Source organism: Acinonyx jubatus, chromosome E1 (genome assembly GCF_027475565.1).
Source record: "Acinonyx jubatus isolate Ajub_Pintada_27869175 chromosome E1, VMU_Ajub_asm_v1.0, whole genome shotgun sequence".
NCBI classification, from domain to species: domain Eukaryota; kingdom Metazoa; phylum Chordata; class Mammalia; order Carnivora; family Felidae; genus Acinonyx; species Acinonyx jubatus.
This window is the reverse complement of record NC_069397.1, coordinates 43,509,183-43,532,871: the sequence shown is the minus strand read 5'-3', so window position 1 is coordinate 43,532,871 and position 23,689 is coordinate 43,509,183. Positions and strand designations below refer to the sequence as shown.

General features: G+C 37.7%; 1 protein-coding gene across 5 annotated transcripts in view; it reads left to right on the top strand.

Annotated features, from left to right (window-relative positions):
* Positions 1–23,689, top strand: part of KANSL1 (KAT8 regulatory NSL complex subunit 1) — a 178,210-nt gene that overhangs the window by 104,408 nt on the left and 50,113 nt on the right. For all 5 annotated transcript variants that reach the window (XM_027052018.2, XM_053211714.1, XM_053211713.1 and 2 more), the window contains one exon: positions 21,737–21,878. In XM_027052018.2, coding sequence (XP_026907819.1) covers positions 21,737–21,878 — 142 coding nt within the window. The remainder of the gene's footprint in view (positions 1–21,736; positions 21,879–23,689) is intronic.

The window sequence follows — 23,689 nt, the reverse complement described above, 5'->3', positions numbered from 1 at the left end:
ATTTATTGAATGCTCACGTATGAGGAGACTATTAAACTTGTGGAGCTACATTAGTAAATAAAACATACAAGAATTCCTGCCCTCTTGGAACTTTTGCTAGGGGAGCAGAGGCAGTAAACACATGTCAGGTGGTGAGTGCTGTGGAAAACAAAACAGGGTTGGGGGAGGGTAGTGGTAACAGCAGCAGCTCTACCAATTTGTGTCAGTCAAAAAAGGCTTCTTTGATAAGGTGACCTCAAGTAAATAAGGGAGTGTCTAGGATATCTGGGCTAGCTGCAGAAAAGGTGTTCCAAATCAAATCAGTTTAAATCAGAAAATGAGAGGAGATGTGAACTAGCCAGGAACTTTATAGGAACTGTGGCTTGTTTTACTCTGCGTTCCATGGGAAGGGCCTGAGCCAAAGGAGTGACAGGTAGGTCTGAGAAAGAAGGACTCCTCAGGAGATTGATGCCATTTCCAGGTGGGAGATGATCACTTGCTTGAAGTGATCAGGAATGGTCTGAGATTAGATGTACAGTTGACCCTGGGACAACATGGATTTGAACTGTATAGGTCTACTTATATCCAGATTTTTAAAAAATAAATATAGTATAATACTATAAATGTATTTTATTTTTCTTAACATTTTTTTCTGGCTTTATTGTAAGAATACAGTATACAGTACATATTAGATACAAAATATGTGTTAATTGACTATGTTAATGGCAAGGTTTCAGGTCCACTGTAGGCTATTAGTAATTAAGTTTTGGGGTAGTCACAAGGTATACATGGATGTGTTCTGCTCAGGGTTAGCTCACCTTATGCCCATGTTCAAAGGCTAACTGTATTTTGAAGGTAGAACCAAAAGAGTTTCTGGTAGACTAAATTGTGAGAGAAAGAGAGGAATAAGTTTTTAAGCTTGAGGACCTGGAGGAAGACTATTTTGTTATGATTTTAGGGTGTGTGTGTGTGTGTGTGTGTGTGTGTGTGTGTGTGTGTACACATGTGCTCATGCTTACAAAGGAAGGGAAGACCATTAAAAACAGTTTTGGAAGGGTGTAAGAATTTTAGTTGGGCGCATTTATTTTGTACCTCTTGTAACCTCTTTTTTTTTTTTTTTTTTTTTTTTTCCTCTTGAGATTTTTAAGATAGCCCATGACATTGCCTAGGAGGAAAGGCCTTTGCAAAGGTCCTGGTGTTTTCAAGTAAACAACTTAATGGATTCCTCTCAGTGTTGACCTGGTTGCTTTAAATTGCTATTTCCAGCTTCATATATGTTACTGAGTAGAGTCTCCAGCCAACTTGCTGATATTGACGGTGTTCAGATGTGCTAGCCTGAGAAAGGATCTTCTGTCTGATTATATCACATTGCCTTTCCATTATGAGTAGTAACCCAATGCAGTCTGTGATCCTTTCCTTGCTAGAAACAGTGAGTACCACTTCCCCATCATTTTATCAGCTTCAGCCATCTTCTCATTGTCAGCTGAACATCTTTGGATATCAAATACAGTTTTCTACCTGCTTTTGTCTAACTTTCATTTCATTATTTGAAATTTAATGAAGGACAGAAATGAGGGGTTTTTTGTTTTGTTTTGTTTTGTTTTGTTTTGTTTTGAAGTTTGCTGAAGGGGTTGGCCAGTAGATCCCCGTACTGTCTTTGGTTACTGAAGATTTTGTATATGATTCAGTGGTTGAAAATGGAAATCTGTCTTTCCTTATGTGTCCCTATTTTTTTTTTTTTGCCTTAATGCTGCTTCTCAGAAGTTTTGATTATTGGGTATTTCTCTGGGTACTCAAAGATTAATCAGCATTCTTAGTTTCTTGCTCTGTGAAACTGTAACATTCTTGTTTTCATGAGTATCTAAAGGGAAATTGGTGGAGGGTATATTGGATTTCAATATCTGCTGGCTTAAACTAGAAAAGGCATTTTTCTTAATGGTAATGTGGATACTCCTGCCCCTAACCCCCATTCTATCATAGCATGTCCTCCTATTTTATGTACTCCTGTGTATATGTGTATGTTTCTTTTTTTCTTATTTTATCATTTATTTTTTGAGAGACAAAGAGTGAGAGAGCATGAGTGAGGAGGGGCAAAGAGAGAGGGAGACACAGAATCCGAAACAGGCTCCAGGCTCTGAGCTGTCAGCACAGAGCCCGACGCAGGGATCGAGCTCACAAACTGTGAGATCATGACCTGAGCTGAAGTCAAGACGCTTAACCAACAGAGCCACCCAGGTGCCCGTGTATTTATTTCTTTCTAATTTAGACCTCTGGGCTCATGACACTGTTACTGGTCCATGTATGGCTTTATTTCAAAAGCAACATACACCTGTGACGCCACTGCCCAGCTCAGTGACTGCCGATACCAAGAACTTATCTGTAAGTAAGATCCACCCCCATTTTCAATCCTAAGTTATCATTTTCCTTTTTTTCTTTTTTTAGTTGCATCATGTATCTGTGTTTGCCTAAAACAATTACAAGGAAGAAAACAAATAGCATTTCTGTCCCTCCAACAAGATTCTAAGGCAATGGTAAAACATGTACACACGGCTTTTAAAGTTTCTCCAGGGATCTCTAGGTTACTCTTGCTTAGCCTTAAACTTTACAAAAGAGAGTATACTGTAAGTTGTTTTATGGGACTTGGATTTTCAACATTATGTCACTAAAATTCATCTGTGCTATTTCATTAACTTGTAGTTTGTTTTCATTGCTCCGCTGAGCAAACATACCCTAATTTATCCATTCTCCTCTTGGTGTGTGTTTGGGTTTTCCCTTGAGTTATTTTATTTTATAAATAATGTTCAGTGCCCTTATTTTGAAAAAGCTTCCTGGTATATGTGTGCTAAAGGTTTTTGGGTTTTGTTTTTGGTAGGTATATAGAATTACTGGGATTACTGGGTGGTAAAGTGTGCCCATGTTCAACTTTATTGGATAATGGCTATTTCTGTTATTTTTGCTGCTTAATAAGCCACTTCAAACTAAATGGCAAGGTTTATATTTATCATATTGTCTTAGATTCGGTGGGTCAGAATTCAGGAAACCGTTGGAATCGCTTGTTTCTGTTTCAGGATGTCACGGGCTTAGCTGGAGAAGATCCAAAGACTGGTGGTCAACTAGAGGGTCACTTCCAAGATGGCATCTTCACTCATGTGTGACGCCTTGTTAGGGAAGCCTAGAGTGCTTTGCTCAGCTGGGACCCACTGGCCAAATGCACCTGCATAACAGCCTCAGGGTTATCCGGCTTCTTACATGGCATCTCTGTGTTTTAGCAAACAAGGGCAGAATCAGTCTGTTCATTTATAACCTGGCCTGGGAAGTCCCCTAGCATCACTTTCACCATTTTTTATTGGTAAGCAGTTATAGGCCCTCTCACATTCAAGGGGGAGAGAGAGAACCCTACCTCTCAATGGAAGAAGTGTCAAAGAATTTGCAGCTATCTCTTAAAGCTGTTACGGTACTTTTTTTTTTCAAAGTTGGATGTTTTAAAACCTGTTTACAGTTTTAAAAATGTAATTTAAATATTCTAGCATTACTGTTGATTATCGAGATTGTTTGCCATTAAAAAAATATTTTAGAGGCTTATAGACCTGTTTTTGTTCTCTGTATAAAGTAATTCCTGAGGGTGGGTGCTTGGGTGGCTCGGTTGGTTAAGCATTTGACTCTCGATTTCAGCTCAGGTCGGGATCTCATGGTTTGCAAGTTCAAGTCCCTCTTCTGGCTCCACGCTGACATAGCGGAGCCTGCCTGGGATCCTCTCTCTCCCTCTTCTCTACGACCCCCTTGCTTGCGCACTCTAATAAAGAAACTTCAAAAAATTTGTGGATACCAAGTCTTGAAAGAAAATGATGGAACTTGTACTCACCATTAGAAAAGTTTTTGAACTCTCTTGGAGAATAGAAGTTGGAGGACTGTTAATGAAGACTTTAATGGGAAAGTTGATATTGCACTGTGAAAGGGAGTCACTGATAGAGGCTGAACAGAGGAGTCACACAGTGAAAGTGAATTGAGTTCTGTATCTTCCTGAACTACTTTGAATGTTTAGTGCCTTAATAGGAAAAATTCTAATAGTTTAATGGGTTATTCGACTTTATCAGCATTTCCTTTGAGGAATACCATAGCCCCCCGCTTACCCACAGTTTCACTTCCCGAGGTCCGGAAGCAGATTGATACTCCTGACATATCACCAGGTCAATAATAGGCTAATGCTGCATCATTTACTTTATTTCATTTAATCATATAGGCATTTTATCGTCTCACATCGCAAAAAGGGTGAGTACAGTACAGTATTTTGAGAGAAAGAAGGTGACCACATTCACATAACTTATTACAGTATATGGTTGTAATTGTTCTATTTTATTATTGGTTATTGTTGTTAATCTCTTATTGTACCAGATTTATAAATTAAACCTTGTTATAGGTACATACTTACAGGGAAAACATAGTGCATATAGGGCTCAGTGCTATCTGAAGTTTCAGGCATCCTCTGGAGGTCTTGGAACATATCCACCATAAATAATGGGGGACTACTTACTAGATGTGTAACCAGGCTATTCCTCACAGAATCTAAATTACTAAATGTTTAATTTTTGTGTGGTACAAAGTCCTTCCTCTCAGTTGAAAGTTGGGTCTAGTTTTCTACCATAAGTCTTGGCAGATCAGTTGTCCTATCTGTGAAAGACTTGGTTCCTGGGGTTCTTTTCTTTTCTTCTTTGGTTCTGTAATTAGTAATATGAATTCTAAAACTAATCAGAAAATGTGAAGTGAACCAGACTGTTTCTGTTCTACTTTTCAACCCTGGAGGCTCTTTCCCTGCTGCATCACACTGGTGATAGCCTGATGAATAACCCACTTTCCAGCACTTTTATAGCGTTTGCCTGGTGTCTATGAACAGCTTAAGCATTTTATGGCCATCCTGTATGATAACCCTAGTTGATCCCTGGGGAAACGTTAAAAGTTGTATGTGCATGTTTGGCAATTGCCATAGCATTTCTGCTTACCCTATCTGTTGGTTCCCTTAAAGATATTTGGATTGCTTGAAGACACTTTTTGATGGGAGTGGGAATGTCCTACAGATAAACTCTCTCATTTTGTAATGTCCTGGTGAAGTTTTTGTCTTTATTTTGAAATCACATATAGTTGTCTGAAAAGCTATATATGCCTGTGCCATCATGTAATACACCTCTAAAATCACCGTCATCTCTAAAATGTATATTTTCCCTAGGATTTCTGTTTAGCTTTCATGAGCTGTATAATTGGTGGCTGGGGTGGAAGGGTTGATCTAGAACTGTTGAGTGTTCTCTACAGCTTTATACTTTTTCTTCTTTTGCAATAGGGAAGAAAGAGCAACTGCAAACTTTTTCTGTTCTTTAAAGTAATTTTGTTTGCCTTATTAAAAAAAACCAGCTAAGTATTGTAAAAAGAAATGTTGGAGCAAACTTAATTGTGATGTTTAGTAAAAAATTCTAATGAGATCAACCTCTTTCTATCTGGACAGATCTTTAGAGCGTGTCTAATTTTAAAAGGAAAGACCATAAAAGAAAAATTGTTCTAAAGCTTTATCCAGACTGAATTTCAAAGTGATGTAATTTTTTTTTTTTCTTCCCTGTAGCTAGTTATCTACTCACGAAGTTGTCAGCTGTCAGTCAAGAGTCTAATAACTTAACCGGGCATTGTTTTCATTTTGTTATCTAGTTTAAAAATGGTTCGCCATTCTTTTTCTTTTAAGCATTCATATCAAGAATTATTGAATTGGTATATTAGAGACATTTTGTCTTGATTACAAGATTGTAATAAATGTTAACACGTGGTCATCACTAAACTGGGGAAGCATTATTATAAACTATCAAAAATGTAATATTCCTATGGAAAACTTGAGAGTGGCATGCTTAGTGTTAGTTTTGCAAGTTAGGAAATTAGTATCTTTATTCCTTCTTTAGAATTCATATGTAAGAATAAGATTTTTTTTTTTTTTTTTTTTTTTTTTTTGATACCTAATGAGTCTGGTTTAGATAGATGTTCTAGTTTTAGATGATGGGTTACTTAGGGTCTGTTTAAGCTAATAATGGATTCAGGGTTCTTAACAGTAAAATTTGATAAGTACATAGTTCCTAGTGCAGGAACTCTTTAGGATAAAGATAAGTAGCTTCATAAAAGCTAACTAAAGAGACAAAGGTTACTTTGACACACCAGTTATTTTGGTTTGTTATTAATTAGTAGGCACCTTGTTTGCAGGACGTGCAAATATGCCTTAAACTGGGAACAAACTGTTGAGTCTTCTGTTTGTAATGTGACACTTAGGAGCAAAGAGGAAGTAGAATTTTAGAGCTAGAAGGACCCGAAAGATCAATTTTGCGATTGAGGAGACTTGAGGGCCATGCAAGTATGGAATAGATTGGGGGCTTGACTTCCTTCAATGGTGGAATTCTTTATTAGTTCAGTATAGATGTTGCCGTTTGGATGGTCAGTGTGTGTTTTCCTATTATTCATGTGGCTCCTGCTTGTTTCTAAGAATAGATCATTCGTCTTAATTTTATGTATTTTTATACATAATGTATATGTATAGAAATGTCAGAGAAGGTGGTACTGATCGAGTAGTCTTATTTCTGAGTCAGTAAAATAATTATTAAATTTTTATCTTATTTTTTTTATTTTTTAATATTTATTTTTTTAATTTACATCCAAGTTAGCATATAGTGCAGCAATGATTTCAGGAGTAGATTCCTTAATGCTCCTTACCCATATAGCCCTTCCCCCCTCCCACAACCCCTCCAGTAACCCTCTGTTTGTTCTCCATATTTAAGAGTCTGTTTTGTTTTTGTCCCCCTCCCTGTTTTTGTATTATTTTTGCTTCCCTTCCCTTGTGGTTGTTAAATTTTTAAGAGATGACATTTGAGTCCTAGTTACCAGTGCCAATTAGTTAAAGAAGCCAAAATAATTTTTAAAATCAGAATTTAAGTTTTTTAAATGTTAACAAACATGTTAATAAACATATTTTTGAGACAGAGAGCGTGAGTGGGGGAGAGGTAGAGAGAGAGGGAGACACAGAATCCGAAGCAGGCTCCAGGCTCCGAGCTGTCAGCACAGACCCCGACATGGGGCTCACACTCATAAACCGTGAGATCATGACCTGAGCCAGAGTTGGATGCTTAATTGACTGAGCCATCCAGGCACCCCAAATCAGAATGTAATTTAAAAAAAAAATTTTTTTTTAATGTTTGTTTATTTTTGAAAAAGAGAGTGTGAGCAGGTAGGGGGGAGTGAGGGGGTGGTGCAAGGAGACACAGAATCCAAAGCAGGCTCCAGGCTCTAGGCTCTGAGCTGTCAGCACAGAGCCTAATGTGGGGCTCAAACTCACAAATTGTGAGATCATGATCTGAGCCGAAGTCAGATGCTTAACCGACTGAGCCACGTAGGTGCCCCCAGAATGTAATTTTAAGCTCATGTTGGCATGCCAAACTCTTCTGAGCATCTTTTTCTGATAACTTGCTTTAAGAGCTTGACTGACAGGAAATTGATTTTTGACTCACTCTGTTGGGACCCATTTTGGTTTCATTTTGACCATTTAAAAAATAGAGATGCTTAGAGATAATCTCTGAGGTTTCTTTTGGTTTTAAATTTTTTGGCACTTTGAGAGAGTGATTTAGATTTAGACTTGGCATCATAACTTCATCAAAATCTTAAGACTTACAGAGTCTGTATGAGTCTTATAACTAAGGGAAAGGATTTTGTTAAAAAGCCTTTTCTTAGTGAATTAAGCACACTCCCCCTTTTTGACTTCATTTCTGAAAAAGTTAATTTGGCAATGATACTCTCTTAAGTTTATACTATCCCAGCTGTTAAGAATAGGAACTCTGGGCCTGGGTGTCTAAGTCGTGTCCTGGCTCTTCAGAGTCTTTTTGTTGTTGTTGTTTTGTTTTTAAGTTTATTTGTTTTGGAGAGTGAGAGAGAAGGAAAGTGTGAGGGAGGGGCAGAGAGGTGGTGGAGACAGAGGATCCAAAGAGGGCTCTGTGCAGACAGCAGACAACCCAATGTGGGGCTCAAACTCACGAACCCAGGAGATCATGACCTGAGCTAAAGTTGGACACTTAACCAACTGAGAAGCTCTTCAGATTCTTAGCAGTATGAGCTTGGACAAATTACTTCCACCTTTTTGCATTAATTTCCTTAAATTCCTCATTGTATAGTGGGGTGATGATAATACCTATTTGAGAGAGTCTAAATTACATGAATTAATATATGTGATATGCAGTGTTTTGTACATAGTAAGTACCATATTTGTGATTTTTATAATTTCTGTTACTTAAGAAGAAATAGTAAAATGAAGTAAACCGTAAGAGCTCCTTATTATGTGATCACTGCTTTTTCTCAGACCAGTTGAAAATCAGAGACTCTAACATAACTATATTGCCATTATTCTAGGAGCACAAAGAAGATTTTTCCTGTGTGCTTAGGTTTATTTTGTTTTTGTTTTTGTGAGTATTGCAAGAACAGGTTCTTAATGAGTTAAGATGAACAGTTATTGTGGTTACTTGTCAGTGATCCTGAATTGGTGGTGGGTGTATCATCCACTTTTTTTTTCAGCGAGGGACCACTACAGGATAATCTGTCTGTGAATCTCTTTCCCTCATCATCTTCCAGTCCTCCATATGCAGAAGATACTTGGTGTCACGTTCCTGTTTCTCAAGACAAAACAAATGCTTGTCATTAGATAGAAGGGCATAGAGCATCTTGTGGTAGCTTAGTCAGTCAGCCAGGCCTGGTAGTCAGAACTTAGGAAGGGCAGCAGCATCTACCATTTCTTGAGCACTTACTACTGTATGCTCGTGCATTGTGCTCATTAATACTGCTTACTGATATCTCTCAATTATTAAGACAGTGAAAGTGTCTTTCTCTGTGCCTTCAGTCGTTCTTTTTTTTCTTAAATGTTTTTATTTATTTTTGAGGGGGCAGGGAGGGGCAGAGAGAGAGGGAGACACAGAATCTGAAGCAGGCTTCCCATTCTGAGCTGTCAGCACAGAGCCTTGACGCCGGGCTCGAACCCATGAACCGCAAGATCATGACCTAAGCTGAAGTTGGATGCTTAATCGACTGAGCGACCCAGGCACCCCATGTGCCTTTAATCATTCTTTACTGCAGGTTGGTTTGATCTCTGAGGGCTGACTAGGTCATTAAAGATTAATTCTTCAGGGTTTGAAGGTGGGGTGGGGTGGGCAGGGAGTAGATTTATATACTATGTGGTAAAGAAGAACCTGACAAAATAATTCTCAAGTCATGTGGAAGAATGTTCAAAATGAAGGAAACTTAGAAATAGAATATTTTATGTATGTCCTACAGTTCATGATGCTAACTCGTTAGGAAACAGTTTGAAAGAGTGTGGGAACTGAAATGTGAGAAGTTGGTCTTCCTTGTAAAAGCATCTAGAAGATTTATAATCCCCTCAGTAAGCATCCATTCAAGTGGTGTACTGTTGGTGTTAATATGGGTCAGATACCTCGCTGGCAGTTTTCATTTTGTGATACTTTGTCACCCATTTCGGTCAGGAGAGGACAGAGTTATGTCCCAGGCTGTGGAGGTCAGTTGGCACCAATTGAGAAAGTAGGTTAGCTTCACTCAAGGATTACTTTGGTTTTTATGTATCATAAGGAAAAGTTAGGACCACAGTTCTAACCTGTCTCCTCCCCTCTTTACCTTCCTGTTTTCCTCCTTCCTTTCTACACGTATTGGACTACCAACTCCGTGCCAGGCATTGTTCAAGACACCAAGGATGTGCTAGTAAACAAAAGTCCCTACTCTTCCAGAAGGGGTTCTAGTGGGGGGAAACAAATAAGTAAGATAGATAATGAAAATATTTTACAGGAGGAGGGATGAAAAGGAGAGAGAATTACGTGTTTGGGGAAGGGTGAACACTTGCAGTTTTAAGATAGGGCAATAAAGGAAAGTCTTCATGGAAGTGACTTGTGAGGAAAAGACCTGAAGAAAGTGAGGATGTCTGCTTGGGGATGGCAATTAAAAGGCCCTGTGGTTGATAGCTAACCTGGCAAGTTCAGTGAACAGTAGTAAAAGCAGTGACTACGTGGAATGAGCCAGGAGAGTAGGAGATGACGCCAGTGAGCTAGCAGGGAGGGGTGGTAGTAGGTGGTGCATGACCATTTGGGGCCATACAGGTCATTGTAAGGACTTGGGAGTTTTTAGTGGTTTTGGTTTTTGGTCTTTGGTCATTTTGACAGATGGGAAGCAACAAGAATTGATTTTGGGGAGAGGAGTGGCGTCTTCTAACTTACCTTTTGTACAACAATGTTCTGGCTGCTATATTAACACTGAATAGATGAATTTGGTCAAGGATGAGAGCCAGACCAATTGGCAATAATCTAGGCTGTTTGGACCAAAGTAGTGATGGTGAGGTGACAAAAAAGTATTGGCGAATACTGGATATATTTTGAAGATAGTTCCAGTAAAAATTTGCTGATGGACTGGATGTGTGTGTGTTGGGGGAAGGAGGAGGTGTCTGTGAGAGAGATAAGACGGGGTAAGGGGTTTGAAGTCAAGCATAACACCAAGGTTTTTCACCTAGACACATCAATCCAATTGAAGCATGTTTGGAAAGGTATAAAGGATGGGGAAGAAGGAGTATCAGTTTTGAATAGTAAGATTGAGATGCTTCTTAGACATTCAGGTGCTGGTGTTGAGTTGGCAGGTGTATACAGGAATCTGGAATTCAGGGGAGCAGTCCTGGCTAGCAGTAAGAATTTGAGAGTTAGAAATGTAGACAATACTTAAAGCTATGATATTTGATAAGATCCCCTAGGAAGTGAGTGTAGAAAGGTTTAGAGTTGTGGGCAGTTGGAGTCTTAAAAAGAATTGAAATAGGCAGGAGAAAAATCAGGTTAATATGATGTCTTGAAAGACAAATGAAGAAAATATTTTGATGAGTGATCACCTGTGTTAGATGCTGCTGATAGTTTGGGTGATAAGGACCGAGAATTGGATTTAGGACAGTGGAGGTCATTGGTGACCTTGAGTAGCAGTTTCAGTGCAGTTAGTGGGGGTGAAAACTTGGATTTAAGAGAGAATGGGAGGAGAGAGATTAGACATAATGAGTCTTTGTTGTAAAAAGTAAAGAGAGAAGTGTAATAATGTTTTCCCCTGGCCTCTTATTGTTTGCTGACCTCCTGATCCTTCCCCTTTTCTGTTGCTGCAGAGCTTGCCTGATACGGTTGGGGGTGGGGATGGTATTCCTATTCCATCCAGAGGAGTGATGAGCCTTTCTGGGCCACTTTTGTTGCTAGGCCGGAAGTTAGGAAATTCTAGGCCAGGGTTACCTTTGATTGAATGGGAGTTTTTAGATGCAATGTCACACTCTTGTTCTAGTCTTGAAGTCCCTAACCAGTTCCTCTTCCTTTTCCCACTTTTCAGAGCTTTTCGAAAATTTGGTTGCCTCTTGGGTTATTTCCAGGGATTCTAGCTGTGTTTTTTGCAGGGATGTGCTGGAAGAAGAGTCCACACCATCTCTCCTGGACCAGAAGTTCTTCTATTTTAAGAACTGTTAAGTTAACTAACAAATTGATTTTTGATTCAACTTCATGTTCTTTAAGATGAATCCTTTCATTTCTGAACCTCAGTAGCTCTGAGTTATGTTTCTGAAAGTATGGTCTTGCACATTTCTTGCCTGAGAACTATCCAAGAGGCTTCTTTTCATGCAAGTCCCTGGGACTCATTTTAACTCTCCGATAGTTCTTATACACACTGAAGTTGGAACATCATTCCTGGACATTGAGCATTGATAGGAATGTTGGCTCTTTCATATTTCCATACCTGGCTCAGTGATTATAGCTAGCTAGCTAAATGGTAGGGCCAGGATTTGGAATTTAGCATTTACTAACTCCATACACTATATTCTTTCTAACAAGCTCTATTTTGTTATTAAAGTGAGGATTAAAAACATTTCCCTATAGGAGTTCTGTTATTATATAGTTACTCTGTGAGGCTGAATCCATAGATTTTCATTGTTTTAGAGATAATCAGAAGCAAACTGTCCCCCATGGAATAAGAAGTGCCTGTCATCCTCCACTTTAACTCCCAGGGCTGGGGTGTTGGGAAATGCTGAAGATAGGATTGTTTCCCTTTCAGTCTTTATTGTGATGTTTATGAGAAGTTTCTAAGTCCCCTGCTGCTTACAATAAGTACTTTTAAATTGTAAGATATGCTCCTTGTCAGTCTCCTGCTTAGGTGAGTGAGCTAGATCAAAAAATAGCTACTCTTAATACTTTAATTTATGGGCTCTTGAACAAGTGGGTTTATTTAACTGTTTAGGAATATTCTAACCTCAGTTTGATTTTTGAAAGGTTCTAAAATGGAATCCACTCTAAAACAGTAGACTCCATAGGCAGAAAAGTAGACAGAAAATTGATTGGTTCACTCTGGAGTAGCCACTCTGGGGTAGCAGTTTTTGAATAACTGAGAGTCGTTCAGTATTAACTTTGTCATTTTGCTTTATTCTTGAAACATAACAGAGTCCCATTCTCTGAAAAAGATACCGTAACTAGGCCAGTGTTTTGTTCTGAATCTTCACGCTCAGATTCTGTCTAGTCCTACAGCCAGCCAAGAGGAACTATAAGCCACTTCCATCCTTCTTTGTCATGCTCTTTCTCCATTGGAATACTTCAGTGTGTCAAAGGCATTCTGGGTCTTTCAAGCTTCAGTTAGGTGAGGTTTTTTGTGGTTTTTGTTTTGTTTTGTTTTGTTTTTTACAGTTTGAAAATTAAGCAGGACAAGCCATTGCCTGAATAAGTCTCATATGTTTTAGATTTCCTGGAAGTTCTTATTTGTAAACTACATGTATGCAGACAGATAATCATTGAAAATTGATCTACAGTTAAAACCACATGGTAGGTAGTGCCGATAAAGAGGCATGGATAATCTAGTTGAAGGCCGATCAAGGTCTTCATGACATGACTTGGAAATATAGAACACATAAATAACAAAAGAAGAGGGTCACACTAAGCTTGAAGAATACAAAGTAATCAATTCCAAGCTAAAGTTTGCCAGGAAAGATGTCCCCAGAGGAAGGTGAGTTTTAGGCATAAAAGATGCACCTGGATATTATCAGGTTGGAGACTTAATTGAATGTGACAAACAGATTGATCTGAGTGCTGCTAGGGGCTCTGCTGAAGAATTGTTACATTTTTTGTTTTTACTGTGCATGGCAGAATTATATATTATGTGTATGTTACCATGATTAATAAAAAGCCTGAGAAATGGGCATTGAGAAGAGTTTGGAGTACTTAAATCTCTAAAGGTTGGGTGTGTTTTAGCACACCTCAGTCTTAAACATGTAAAAATGAAATGTTCGAAAGCACCAATAATTTGATCTGTACTAAGTAAACACTAAATAACAAACTTAAAGTAGTTTAAAGATTGAGTTTATAAAGTTCAAAAGTGTGGGCTTTGTGACAAGGATAACAATCAGTAAAATCCACTTTTTGTCCCTTAAAAGGACAGATAGTTCTGTTTTTTCTACAAATAAATTGCAAGGAGAAAAAGAAGAAATCTGTTCCAAATTTGAGATGCATTAACCAAATGCAGTGTGGATCTTACTTGTCTTTGATTTGGACAAACCAATTGAGACAGTACAGGATATTTGACATTAAGGAGTTCCTGTTTTTCAAATTATGAAAGTTTATAGCATATTATACTACAAATATATGATACATGGTATGGTATTATGTGTGTATGTATATATAGTGTAGTATATAGTATACTATATTTTAAGTGAATTTATCTTTTAGAGCTACATGTGGAGATATACACAGGTGTAATGATCTGATAGTGGGGATTACTTGAGAATTAATGGAGATGAGGGATAAATGAGATGAGATAGGATTGGCAAAAAGTTAATAATTCTTGAAGTTAGTTGATGGTTATGTGGGAATTCATTATCCATTAGCTTGTATTTGAAATTTTTCATTTAAAAAGAGTCCAAGATAAATGTAAGAACATAGGACAAGACCAAGACTGCTTAATACTGTTTCATAAAATTGACATAGATTACAGAGTTTTGTAGATCTGGCCCCACCTACCCATAACCAGTGTCAACAACTCCAGTGCATTCTTCCCCTTGTTCACTGTCTAAGCTCCAGCTGCACAATCTTGTATACATGTTGTTTCTTGTTAAGACACACCACAGCCCTCAGTATCTTCTACACCTCCCCACATTCCCCTCACCACCCCTGAGACCTTTCGTCCACAGTAAGTTTGCCTGTCCAAGTCCTGATTTATTCTTTGGAGCTTAGGTTAAATGTTTATAACACAGAGACATCTTCTAGATCTGATGTCATAGTTATAATCTCTTAACGTTTTGCATGATTATCTGTTTATTAATATTGTCTTGCCCATTAAACTCTAAGCTTAATGAGCCACAGTTCTTGTTTGTTATTACTGTATCCCCAGCACCTAGTACAATCCCTGGCAGTAAATAATAGGTGCTTAAATATTTATCAAATGGCATTGGGAGGAGGAGGAAGAGTTTGTGATCGTTGATAGTTTGGCTGAAATAATTCGCCAAAATACACAAATCTCCTTTCAGTTTCAGAGGTAATCTGGTTTAGGCCGTAGGACAAAAGGGTCAAGTGTAAGTGTTCAACCCCCCAGAGTCTTTATCAGGATGAATTGGCAGTTTAGAATTGGTCTGGTACATTTATTTCCTATTACTACCACAAACCTCTCTAGAAAACTGTAATAACCAGTTAGAATGACAGATACAAACCGTTTCTTAGCCCATTCTCCTCTAAGTTTTTTATTTTACAGCTAAAACATGAAAGATATTTGATGGTAGACTGCCCCCCTCCCTCTGTACTTTATTTCCTCCATCTCTGTATATTTGGGCAGAGGCTAATGTCATTGAAGTTGTCGCTGAATACAGTGGTCTGTTCTAATGAACTGCAGTTGAATCTTGAAACAACAGGTGTTTGAACTGGGAGGGTCCACTGTACGTGGATTTTTTTTCTATGAATACAGTACTATAAATGTATTTTCTCTTCCTTATGGTTTTCTTAATATTGTCTCTAGCTTCATTGGAAGAATACAGTATATAATACACATAACATGCAAAATGTCTATTAATTGACTGTTGTTATCGGTGAAGCTTCCGGTCATTAGAAGGCAGTTAGTTAGTTAGTTAAGTTTTGGCATCCCTAACTCCGTGTTGTTATTCAAGGGAAACTGCACTTTAGTTTTGCTGTGTAGAGTGGAGCTTCCTTTGGATGACTCTGAAGCCAAACACTCAAATTCAGAATTCTGCTAACTGAAAACCTCTATTTCCTATATTTGTCTGCCTCTTTGAGATTTCCTTATTTCTCTTTTCCCTTCTTTTGTATCTTTTACGAGACAGAGTTGAAATTCAAAGTTATGTTTATTTAATCTTTTCTAATACACACATTGTACTTTGCAGTTAGGATTTTATCATTTTATGAATGCCACATTCCTGTGAGGCAGATGTTGCAGTTATTTCCAGAGGCCAGTTTTCATGTTTAGGTTCACATAAAGTAAATAAAAGTGAGAACTTGCTTTTAACCTGTGTTCCTGCTCTTTCCCCTGTTGGTTTCATACTGCTTTTGAACTAGGTAGTGAATCATTGTATATACATTTTTTAAATATGGCTCTCAATAATGTCAAGATTTTCTATTCTTGTGATCCTGACTCTTGCCCTGGATACTGTGAATCTAGCAACTGTATATTCTGTGTGTTCAGTGATAATCTGAATTTTACTTTATTCGTTTTATAAGTCATCTAAAGAACCTGGAGATTCAGAATCTAGGTGTCTTAGATTTTCTTGCATTCTTGGAAATAGCACATAACTCTGTGAAATAATTTAGGTGCCAGTTTTTGAACATAGTACTATGTGGCTTGCTGTGAGCAGTCATTTTTACTTATAATTTGGTACTAGAACTTTTTTTTATATAGGTGAAAGAACTGGAAATAGAAATGAAATAGAATCAAAGATGGGATTACAGGTCTTTCTAGCATGTTCATGATTATTTAATGAAAAAAAATTTTAATTCTGGGTCAGGGAAAAGTATCACCCACCAGCATTGTTCTGCTGGATTTACACATTTTCCGTCTTTGTCTAGAAAGAAGTGATTTCATTTAAGACTGTACTAAGTCAAGTATGACATGATTCAGTGCCTAGCTTTAGTGTTACTTTTAGATAAGTCAGCTTTTGCTTTAGTTTATTTTTGAGAAAAAGGTATCTACCACTGCTGTTGCTCTGCTGTCTGTGGCAGTGCTGTAGGCATTGAAGATAGGGTTTATCAAATAGAAAGAGTTGTTATATTAGTAACCTCTTTTGTCGAACTCATTGACAGTAAGTTAGCAGCGGGAATGGTAAGGGGCATAGTATTGCAAATTCTTAACTTTTCTCTGTTAGCTGAAATTGCATTCCTTAATTTTTTTTTCTTTTTTTTTTTTTTTTTTTTTAAGCAAAGTTAGTAACCACCTCTGAGTTGATTCAGATCATTACCTCTTCTGGTGCAATGGGAGAGGTTTTTTTCAGTGATACCTTTTGAGGATTCAATGTATAATTCCTAATTTGTAGTAAAAATAGGAGGAGCTTGGTTGCCACATTTAAGAGAGGTTAAGCCTCCTTACATAAAAGTCCCTGTGTTGATCTGTTTCTCCTCTTCTAATGAAACATTTCCATTAAAATCACCATTCAAGATGATTTTTAAAAAATTAAAAACAAAACTCACTTTTTCGTTTTCCGTATTGGCCAACATGTAAGCTGAACCCTAAATTTTCAAGTGCTTTCCCATTGTGTAGTTTCAAAGTGTTTATAAATAAAAGAGCTTTTTTAGAGGAAATGACTTTTTGTTCAAGTAAGTACCATAAATATTCTATACTCTTGGATCCTATTAATCATCCTAAATTCTGGATATGTGGTAATATTCTTCTAACCCACTAAAAAGAACCATTAAAGTATAAATTCACATAGCTAAAAAAGAAATCTATACAGCATGTATAGTTTTATACAAATAAATACTGGTACATAGCTGGCAACATTAAATATATTATTCATGTGGTATTACCAAAGGAAATATTGGCACTGTATCTTCCTGCATTTATGTAACCAAAAATCAATCCAGAGTGTAAAATTTTAATAGATTTTTTTTATACAGCACATGGCGACAAAGTAAATTTACCATAAAATGCTTATAAAAGCAAGTGGCAAAATATGAGTTAAAATGAATTCCCACTCAAGATAGTAGCCTGGTATTTACAGACAGATATTTTTATATAAACTGGAGTAAAGCACACAGCAGAATAATAGATTGGGAGGCATTTTAGGGGGCACCTGGGTGGCTCGGTTGAGCGTCCAACTCTTGATATAGGCTCAGGTTGTGATCTCACAGTTTTTGGATCAAGCCCCATATCAGGCTCTGCTGAGCATGGAGCCTGCTTGGAATATTCATTCTCCCTCTCTCTCTTCTCTCCCCCTCTCTCTCCCTCTCTCTCTCTCTCTCTCCTTCTCTCCCCCCCCCCCACTCCCTCTCCCTGCTTAAATAAATAAACATTAAATTAAAAAAATTCCAGTGTCCTGCACAGATAACACAGTTAAAACAATTATTTCACTAATTGTTAGCACAGAATAAGCAACAAGAAAGAATTGAAAGACTCCTCTGTTTTGGAATCCATATCTTTTTATTCATCATTTGTAAGGACTACAGTAAAAACCAGTTCATTGAATAATCATCACTCTGCAACCTTAGTTATGTGCTCTTCTTTGAAGTTTGTATGACTGATACTAAATCGATGCCTCTTGTTTTTAATCTGTAAGTTATCAGAGTAATAAATTTACATTTCGAATATTGGGAAATCCACCTCTACCCCTGGTAAACTGAGATTCTGTGGCATGTTGTGTCTGAAACGGGGGGAAAAAAGATGTGAAGATCTTACTCTTGCAATAATGTTTTATGTTCTCCTCTATCACTGGAGTGTGGTAACATCTTCATAGCTACCTCTGACTCGTTAACTGTGTACCTCTCTCACCTTTGCTAACAGTTTAGCTTTTGCCCATATTGCTGGTATTTTATTTTATTTTATTTTCTCTTCTCTTCTCTTCTCTTCTCTTCTCTTCTCTTCTCTTCTCTTCTCTTCTCATTTTTAAAGTTTATTTATTTTTGAGAGGGAGACAGAGCATGAGTGGGGAAGGGGCAGATAGAGGGAGACACAGAATCAGAAGCAGGCTCCAGGCTCTGAGCTGTCAGCAAAGAGCCTGACACGGGGCTTGAACTCACAGACCACGAGATCATGACCTGAGCTGAAGTCGGAAGCTTAACCAATTGAGCCACCCAGGCTCCCCTATTGCTGGTATTTTAAACACAAGATACTTTTTGGACATTGGGGGTAAGGTTTTCCATTTTTCATTAATTATGTTATAATACTGTGACAACTTCCTATTGAAAATCCCTTCCAGTTCTAAACTGTCATATGACAAGTGTATTTGTAGAATGAAACCTGTTCATAATTTGGGAATTTCAGTATTCCCTTAATGCTGCCTATCTTTAATTTATTAGCCAATTTCCAAAAAATCTTACTAGGAGACTCAGTTTATTATTGATATTTAGGAAAATACCTATATAGCAGGCTTGGTAGTTTTGACCTTAGGAAAATTTAGAAGGGCTATTCCTTAATATCAAAGAAAAATAGTACTTACTCATCAAAGTTCTTATGAACTGAAATGTTTTAAGTAATTTTCTTTTCCTTTTATATTCTCAGGCTTTCAAACAGATTTAAAAGTGTTTGGGTTTATTATCTCTCCTCCCCGCCCCCGCCTTGACATCAGACAAGAAAGAAAAAAAAAAAAGAAATCTTTTGGTTAAGATGTATCTAAATTCAGAGATAACAAATAGGTTTCATCTTTTCTCCCAATTTAGAGTGCTTGGTGTCCTGGAACACTGTCATGAGAAGCATTATGAGCTAAGTTCAGGATCATTGGGAGAGACTGCCAGGATTCTTTGTCCACCAAGAGTGACTGAGGAGGAAGTGCTGTAAATTTGCCAAGAATCATTCTTTCTTTTGCTTTAACTTTCAACGTTAGGGTTTTGTTTTGGCTAGCCACTGTCAGTTAAAATAAATTTGTGAATAAACTGGCATTAAATGGGTGTTGTGTTAGTTTTATTAATCACTTTTTGTCTTTGAATTGCTGTCTTTTACAATATTTGACTCCCCTTACACTTTGTTTTCTTGAAAGCTTAAGATTTGAAAAGAAGCCACAAGAACTGTACGGTTCCTTACACATAAGAGTGATGGAAGAAATGAGGTTTGAGGGGAGTTTATTTAGGAAAAGTAGAGTATGACTTACATTAGGAGTAGTAGCTGAGGAGGTTTTTGGAGTAGCCCAGTGGTGATATGGTACATGGACATTTGGTGCTGTGGTAGCTTCAGGAATGAATGATTTGTAAAACCAAGAGATTTTGCCAGATAGGAAGGGGGTGAACCTTGTAGAGGAGTGAGAGTTCGAAAGTGGCTCTGCAGGTTAACTAGCCTTGCCTCTTAGAAAAGGGAGGACATTTTTATAGTTCAGGAATGATCCTCAAGTGGTTATACTTTACCTCTTGAGGTTCTTTCCTGAATTTGAGCTAGAACTAGACCTGCAGCCAACATTAATCCAGATAATTATACTTTTTAAAAAAGTATCTTTACATCATATACTGATTCCGTCATTATTAGGTACTATAAAATACCTTCTTTCTGAAAGAGAAATAATTGGATAATACTTTATGACAGTGATTGGCCTGAGTGGCTTATTTTGGACCATATAAAATAAAAGTTAGTAAAATACCATTGCTGTCCTTGGTCTTAATTATAATGGTGTAATTAAGAACTCATTTCTGGGACACCTAGGTGGCTCAGTTGGTTAAGCATCTGACTTCGGCTCAGGACATGATCTCGTGGTTTGTGAGTTCGAGCCCCGCATCAGACTGTCTGCTGTCAACACAGAGCCTGCTTCAGATCCTCTGTCCCTTTCTTCCTCTGTCCCTCCCCTGTGTGCTCGCTCTCTCTCTCAGAAAGAAATAGACATTAAAAAATAATAATAATAAATAAAAGAATTAACTCATTTCTAACCCTACCACGGTTAGATGTATTCTCTTTTATTATTGACATTATGCTGTTTTTTTACCCCATTAGTAGACTTTGTGAAAGTTCACTTAATAGCCACTTAAAATTTTTAGTAATGAGTATGTATATCCTGACTGGAGGTGGGGCTATGGTCAGTGACTGCTGCTTTGTTGAAAAAGAATTTTGTGGAGGATTATTACATATTTTGATTACAGAATATACCAGGTGCCATATACCTGCTTTAATATTTAAGGAATGTTAAAATGTTGTCATTTCTATCAGACTTTTTGTTTTTATTTTTATTGTGTTTTTTAAGTTTTTTATTTCTTAAAGTAATCTCTGCATCCAATATGGGGCTTGAACTCATGACACCAAGATCAAGAATGGCATGCTCTTCCAAGTGAGCCAGCCAGGTGTCCCAGACTTTTGTTTTTATTTTATTATTATTTTAAATGTTTATTTATTTGGAGGACGAGAGAGAGAGAGAGAGAGAAAGAGAGAGAATCCCAAGCAGGTTCCATGCCCAGCACAGAGGCCATTGTGGGGCTCAATCTCACCACCGTGAGATAATGACCTGAGCAGAAATCAAGAGTTGGACACTTAACCAACTGAGCCACCCAGGTACGGGTACCCCTTGACTTTTTTATTTTTTAATTTTTTAAAATGTTTGGGGGGGGGGGCGGTGCAGAGAGACACAGAATCCAAAGCAGGCTCCAGGCTCTATGCTACCAGCACAGAGCCCAATGTGGGGCTCGAACCCACAAACCGTGAGATCATGACCTGAACCGAAGTCAGGCACTTAACTGACTGAGGCACCCCTGTTTTTAAAGAAGAATCAATTATTACATTATAGGTCAAGCTAAAATCTGACTTCTCCATTCCCCTTCTCAGGACCTTAATCCTCAATTGTTGAGTGTCAGTTCTATGCATGTTTTTATACTTACTGTTTATGTATTGGCAACAGTTCTTATTTTATGTTTATTCTTTTTTAGTTTTCTTACAGTTTTCCATTCCATATTGTTGAGATTTAGTCATGTTGATAGATACAATAATTAATAAAAATAAACAGTATTCCATTAAATTCTTTTACTATTCTAAAGATCTTTTGTGTATGGCATTAGCATTTGTTGGTGTTGTGAATAGTGCTTTTTTAAAAAAATGAGTATTTTCTACATGTTGGCACATAGCAGCACTTCAAGTTTTTGTATCATGATCTGAACAGTTTTAATTGTTACATTCTAAGAATTCTTAGCTTTAATAATATGCGGTGTCTTTTGGATTTGCTGTGTAGATAATCTTTATTGTTTATATGTCTTATGTTAAAGTAGAAAATACTTCACTGTCTCCTGAGAAATCTGAGAATATTTCTCTCTCTTCTCTGAAATTTATGCAGGATCAGGATACTAGAAGACAGTTGCAACTAGTTAATTTGGGAAATATCTATATGTGAAGTGCCCTCCATGTGTGTCCTCTGACACACACACACACACACACACACACACACACACACACACACACAGTCTTGGTTTTTCTTGGTACTAGAGTCAGTTGGTATACGGGCATTTAGATGTTAAAACCCTCCCTGTCCCATTTGCTGTAAATCTTACTGCTACTTTTGGATTTCACTCAGTTTCTTTCCTTTTAGGAGGCGCAGGTCGGAGTGGAGATGGGCTGCAGACCGAGCAGCTATTGTCAGCCGCTGGAACTGGCTTCAGGCTCATGTTTCTGACTTGGAATATCGAATTCGGCAGCAAACAGATATTTATAAGCAGATACGTGCTAATAAGGTAAGAGATAAATGTCTGGTCTTTTTCAGACCAGTTAAAAACTACCATTATCCCTTTTTTCCCATCCCTCAATAACTCTTAGCTGTGTCAAAGAGCATGGTTTAATGTGATCTGTAGTGGTTTAATTTGTTTAAGGGCCTGATGTTTAGTATAGCACAGACAACACTGTTAGTTAATGTTAAATTGAACATGTGTTTAGAACAAAACAGTTCCTATATTTGGGCTAATAGGAAACATAAGAAAAAGACACTATATAATGTAAGCCATTGATGTAACTCATATTTGTTATATTTATGGAAAAGCAATGATGACCTAGGATTTCATCTTGGTTTTTTACTTTGATGCACTTCTGTTTTACCACTAAGCTTCCCTTGCTTTCTTGAGAAAAAATAGGGTTTTTTGTGAAAGATTGTTCCAGGGAAATTAGACATTGGTGTTTGGGATTTTGGTTTTTTGTGTCCTCCTATCTGCAGAGTCCTGATTCTTACCATAGAACTTTTCTCTTTGATAGTGACAGTGTGGTAGTTTTTCTTCTTAAAAATCAACTTAGAAAAAAGTCCCTTACTCAGTTTGGGTTTGACTGAGGGATAAATGTGCATGGAAAAGCCATCCGTTTAGCACACAGGTGAGTGCCTACTGTGTACGAGGCACTGATCTCATTACAGGGGGTCACAGGGATAAATAAAAATCCTCCTTTCATGGATTTTACATTCTTACAAGATTTTGGTTTTTCTGTGTCCTCCTATCTGCAGAGTCCTGATTCTTCTCATAGAACTTTTATCTTGGATAGTGACACTGGTAGTTTTGTGGTAGTTGAGCCAGTCTCCATGACTGGACTCTGGTCTAAATGTAGAGTTGACTGTTCCTAAAATAAGTGTCGCAACACTCTTTTGTCCCACCTTGGTGCTGGTCAAAGCCTCCAGAGAACTGCTGTACTGTGGACTGTATGCATTAAATTAACTAGTAGGCCAAAAGTTAAAGAGTAACCAGCTGACAAGGTACAGTGATGAGTTTGAAGTAAAAGTCTGCGGCCTCCCACACACGTCATCTAAGTTTGTATTCCAGAAATCCCCCTGGAGTGCTCTTCTTGTTGCTTTTTGGGGGGAAACATTTTAAGGACTACATTCTGTTGCCTTATTTTGGTGGCGGTTTTAATTACGCTGTTATTAAAATTATAGGAGCACCTGGGTGGCTCAGTCGGTTGAGCGTCTGACTTCAGCTCAGGTCATGATCTCGCGGTCTGTGGGTTCGAGCCCCACGTTGGGCTCTGTGCTGACAACTCGGAGCCTGGAGCCTGCTTCAGATTCTGTCTCCCTCTCTCTCTGCCCCTCCCCCGCTCATGCGAGAGCGCGCGCGTGCACGCGCTCGCTCGCTCTCTCTCTCTCTCTGTCAAAAATAAACATTAAAAAAAATTTTTTTTAATTATATTATAAAGCATACCATAATAAATATTTTTAGCTAAATCACATCATGGGTACTTTTATGTTCAGTTTTAGGAAACTTTCAAAAGTGTTAGGTATTTCTAAATATCTGGAAAGTATTCTGGGGTTTTGTACATTTATTGACTATCCAAAAGTTTCATTATTCAGAATATAATGTATTAAAGAAATGCCAGGCTTGGACTTGATAATCTTTGGTTCTCGTGCTCTCTGCTACCATATAGCTATATAAGGTTGGGAAGAAAAGCCACTGAACCTTTCTGATCCTCAGTTTTCATGGTCTGTAAAATAAGGCATTCATGATTATATTTTATTGCTCTGCAGTCTGAATACACAATGCTACAAAATTGTGACAGGAAGAGTAAAAGTTGA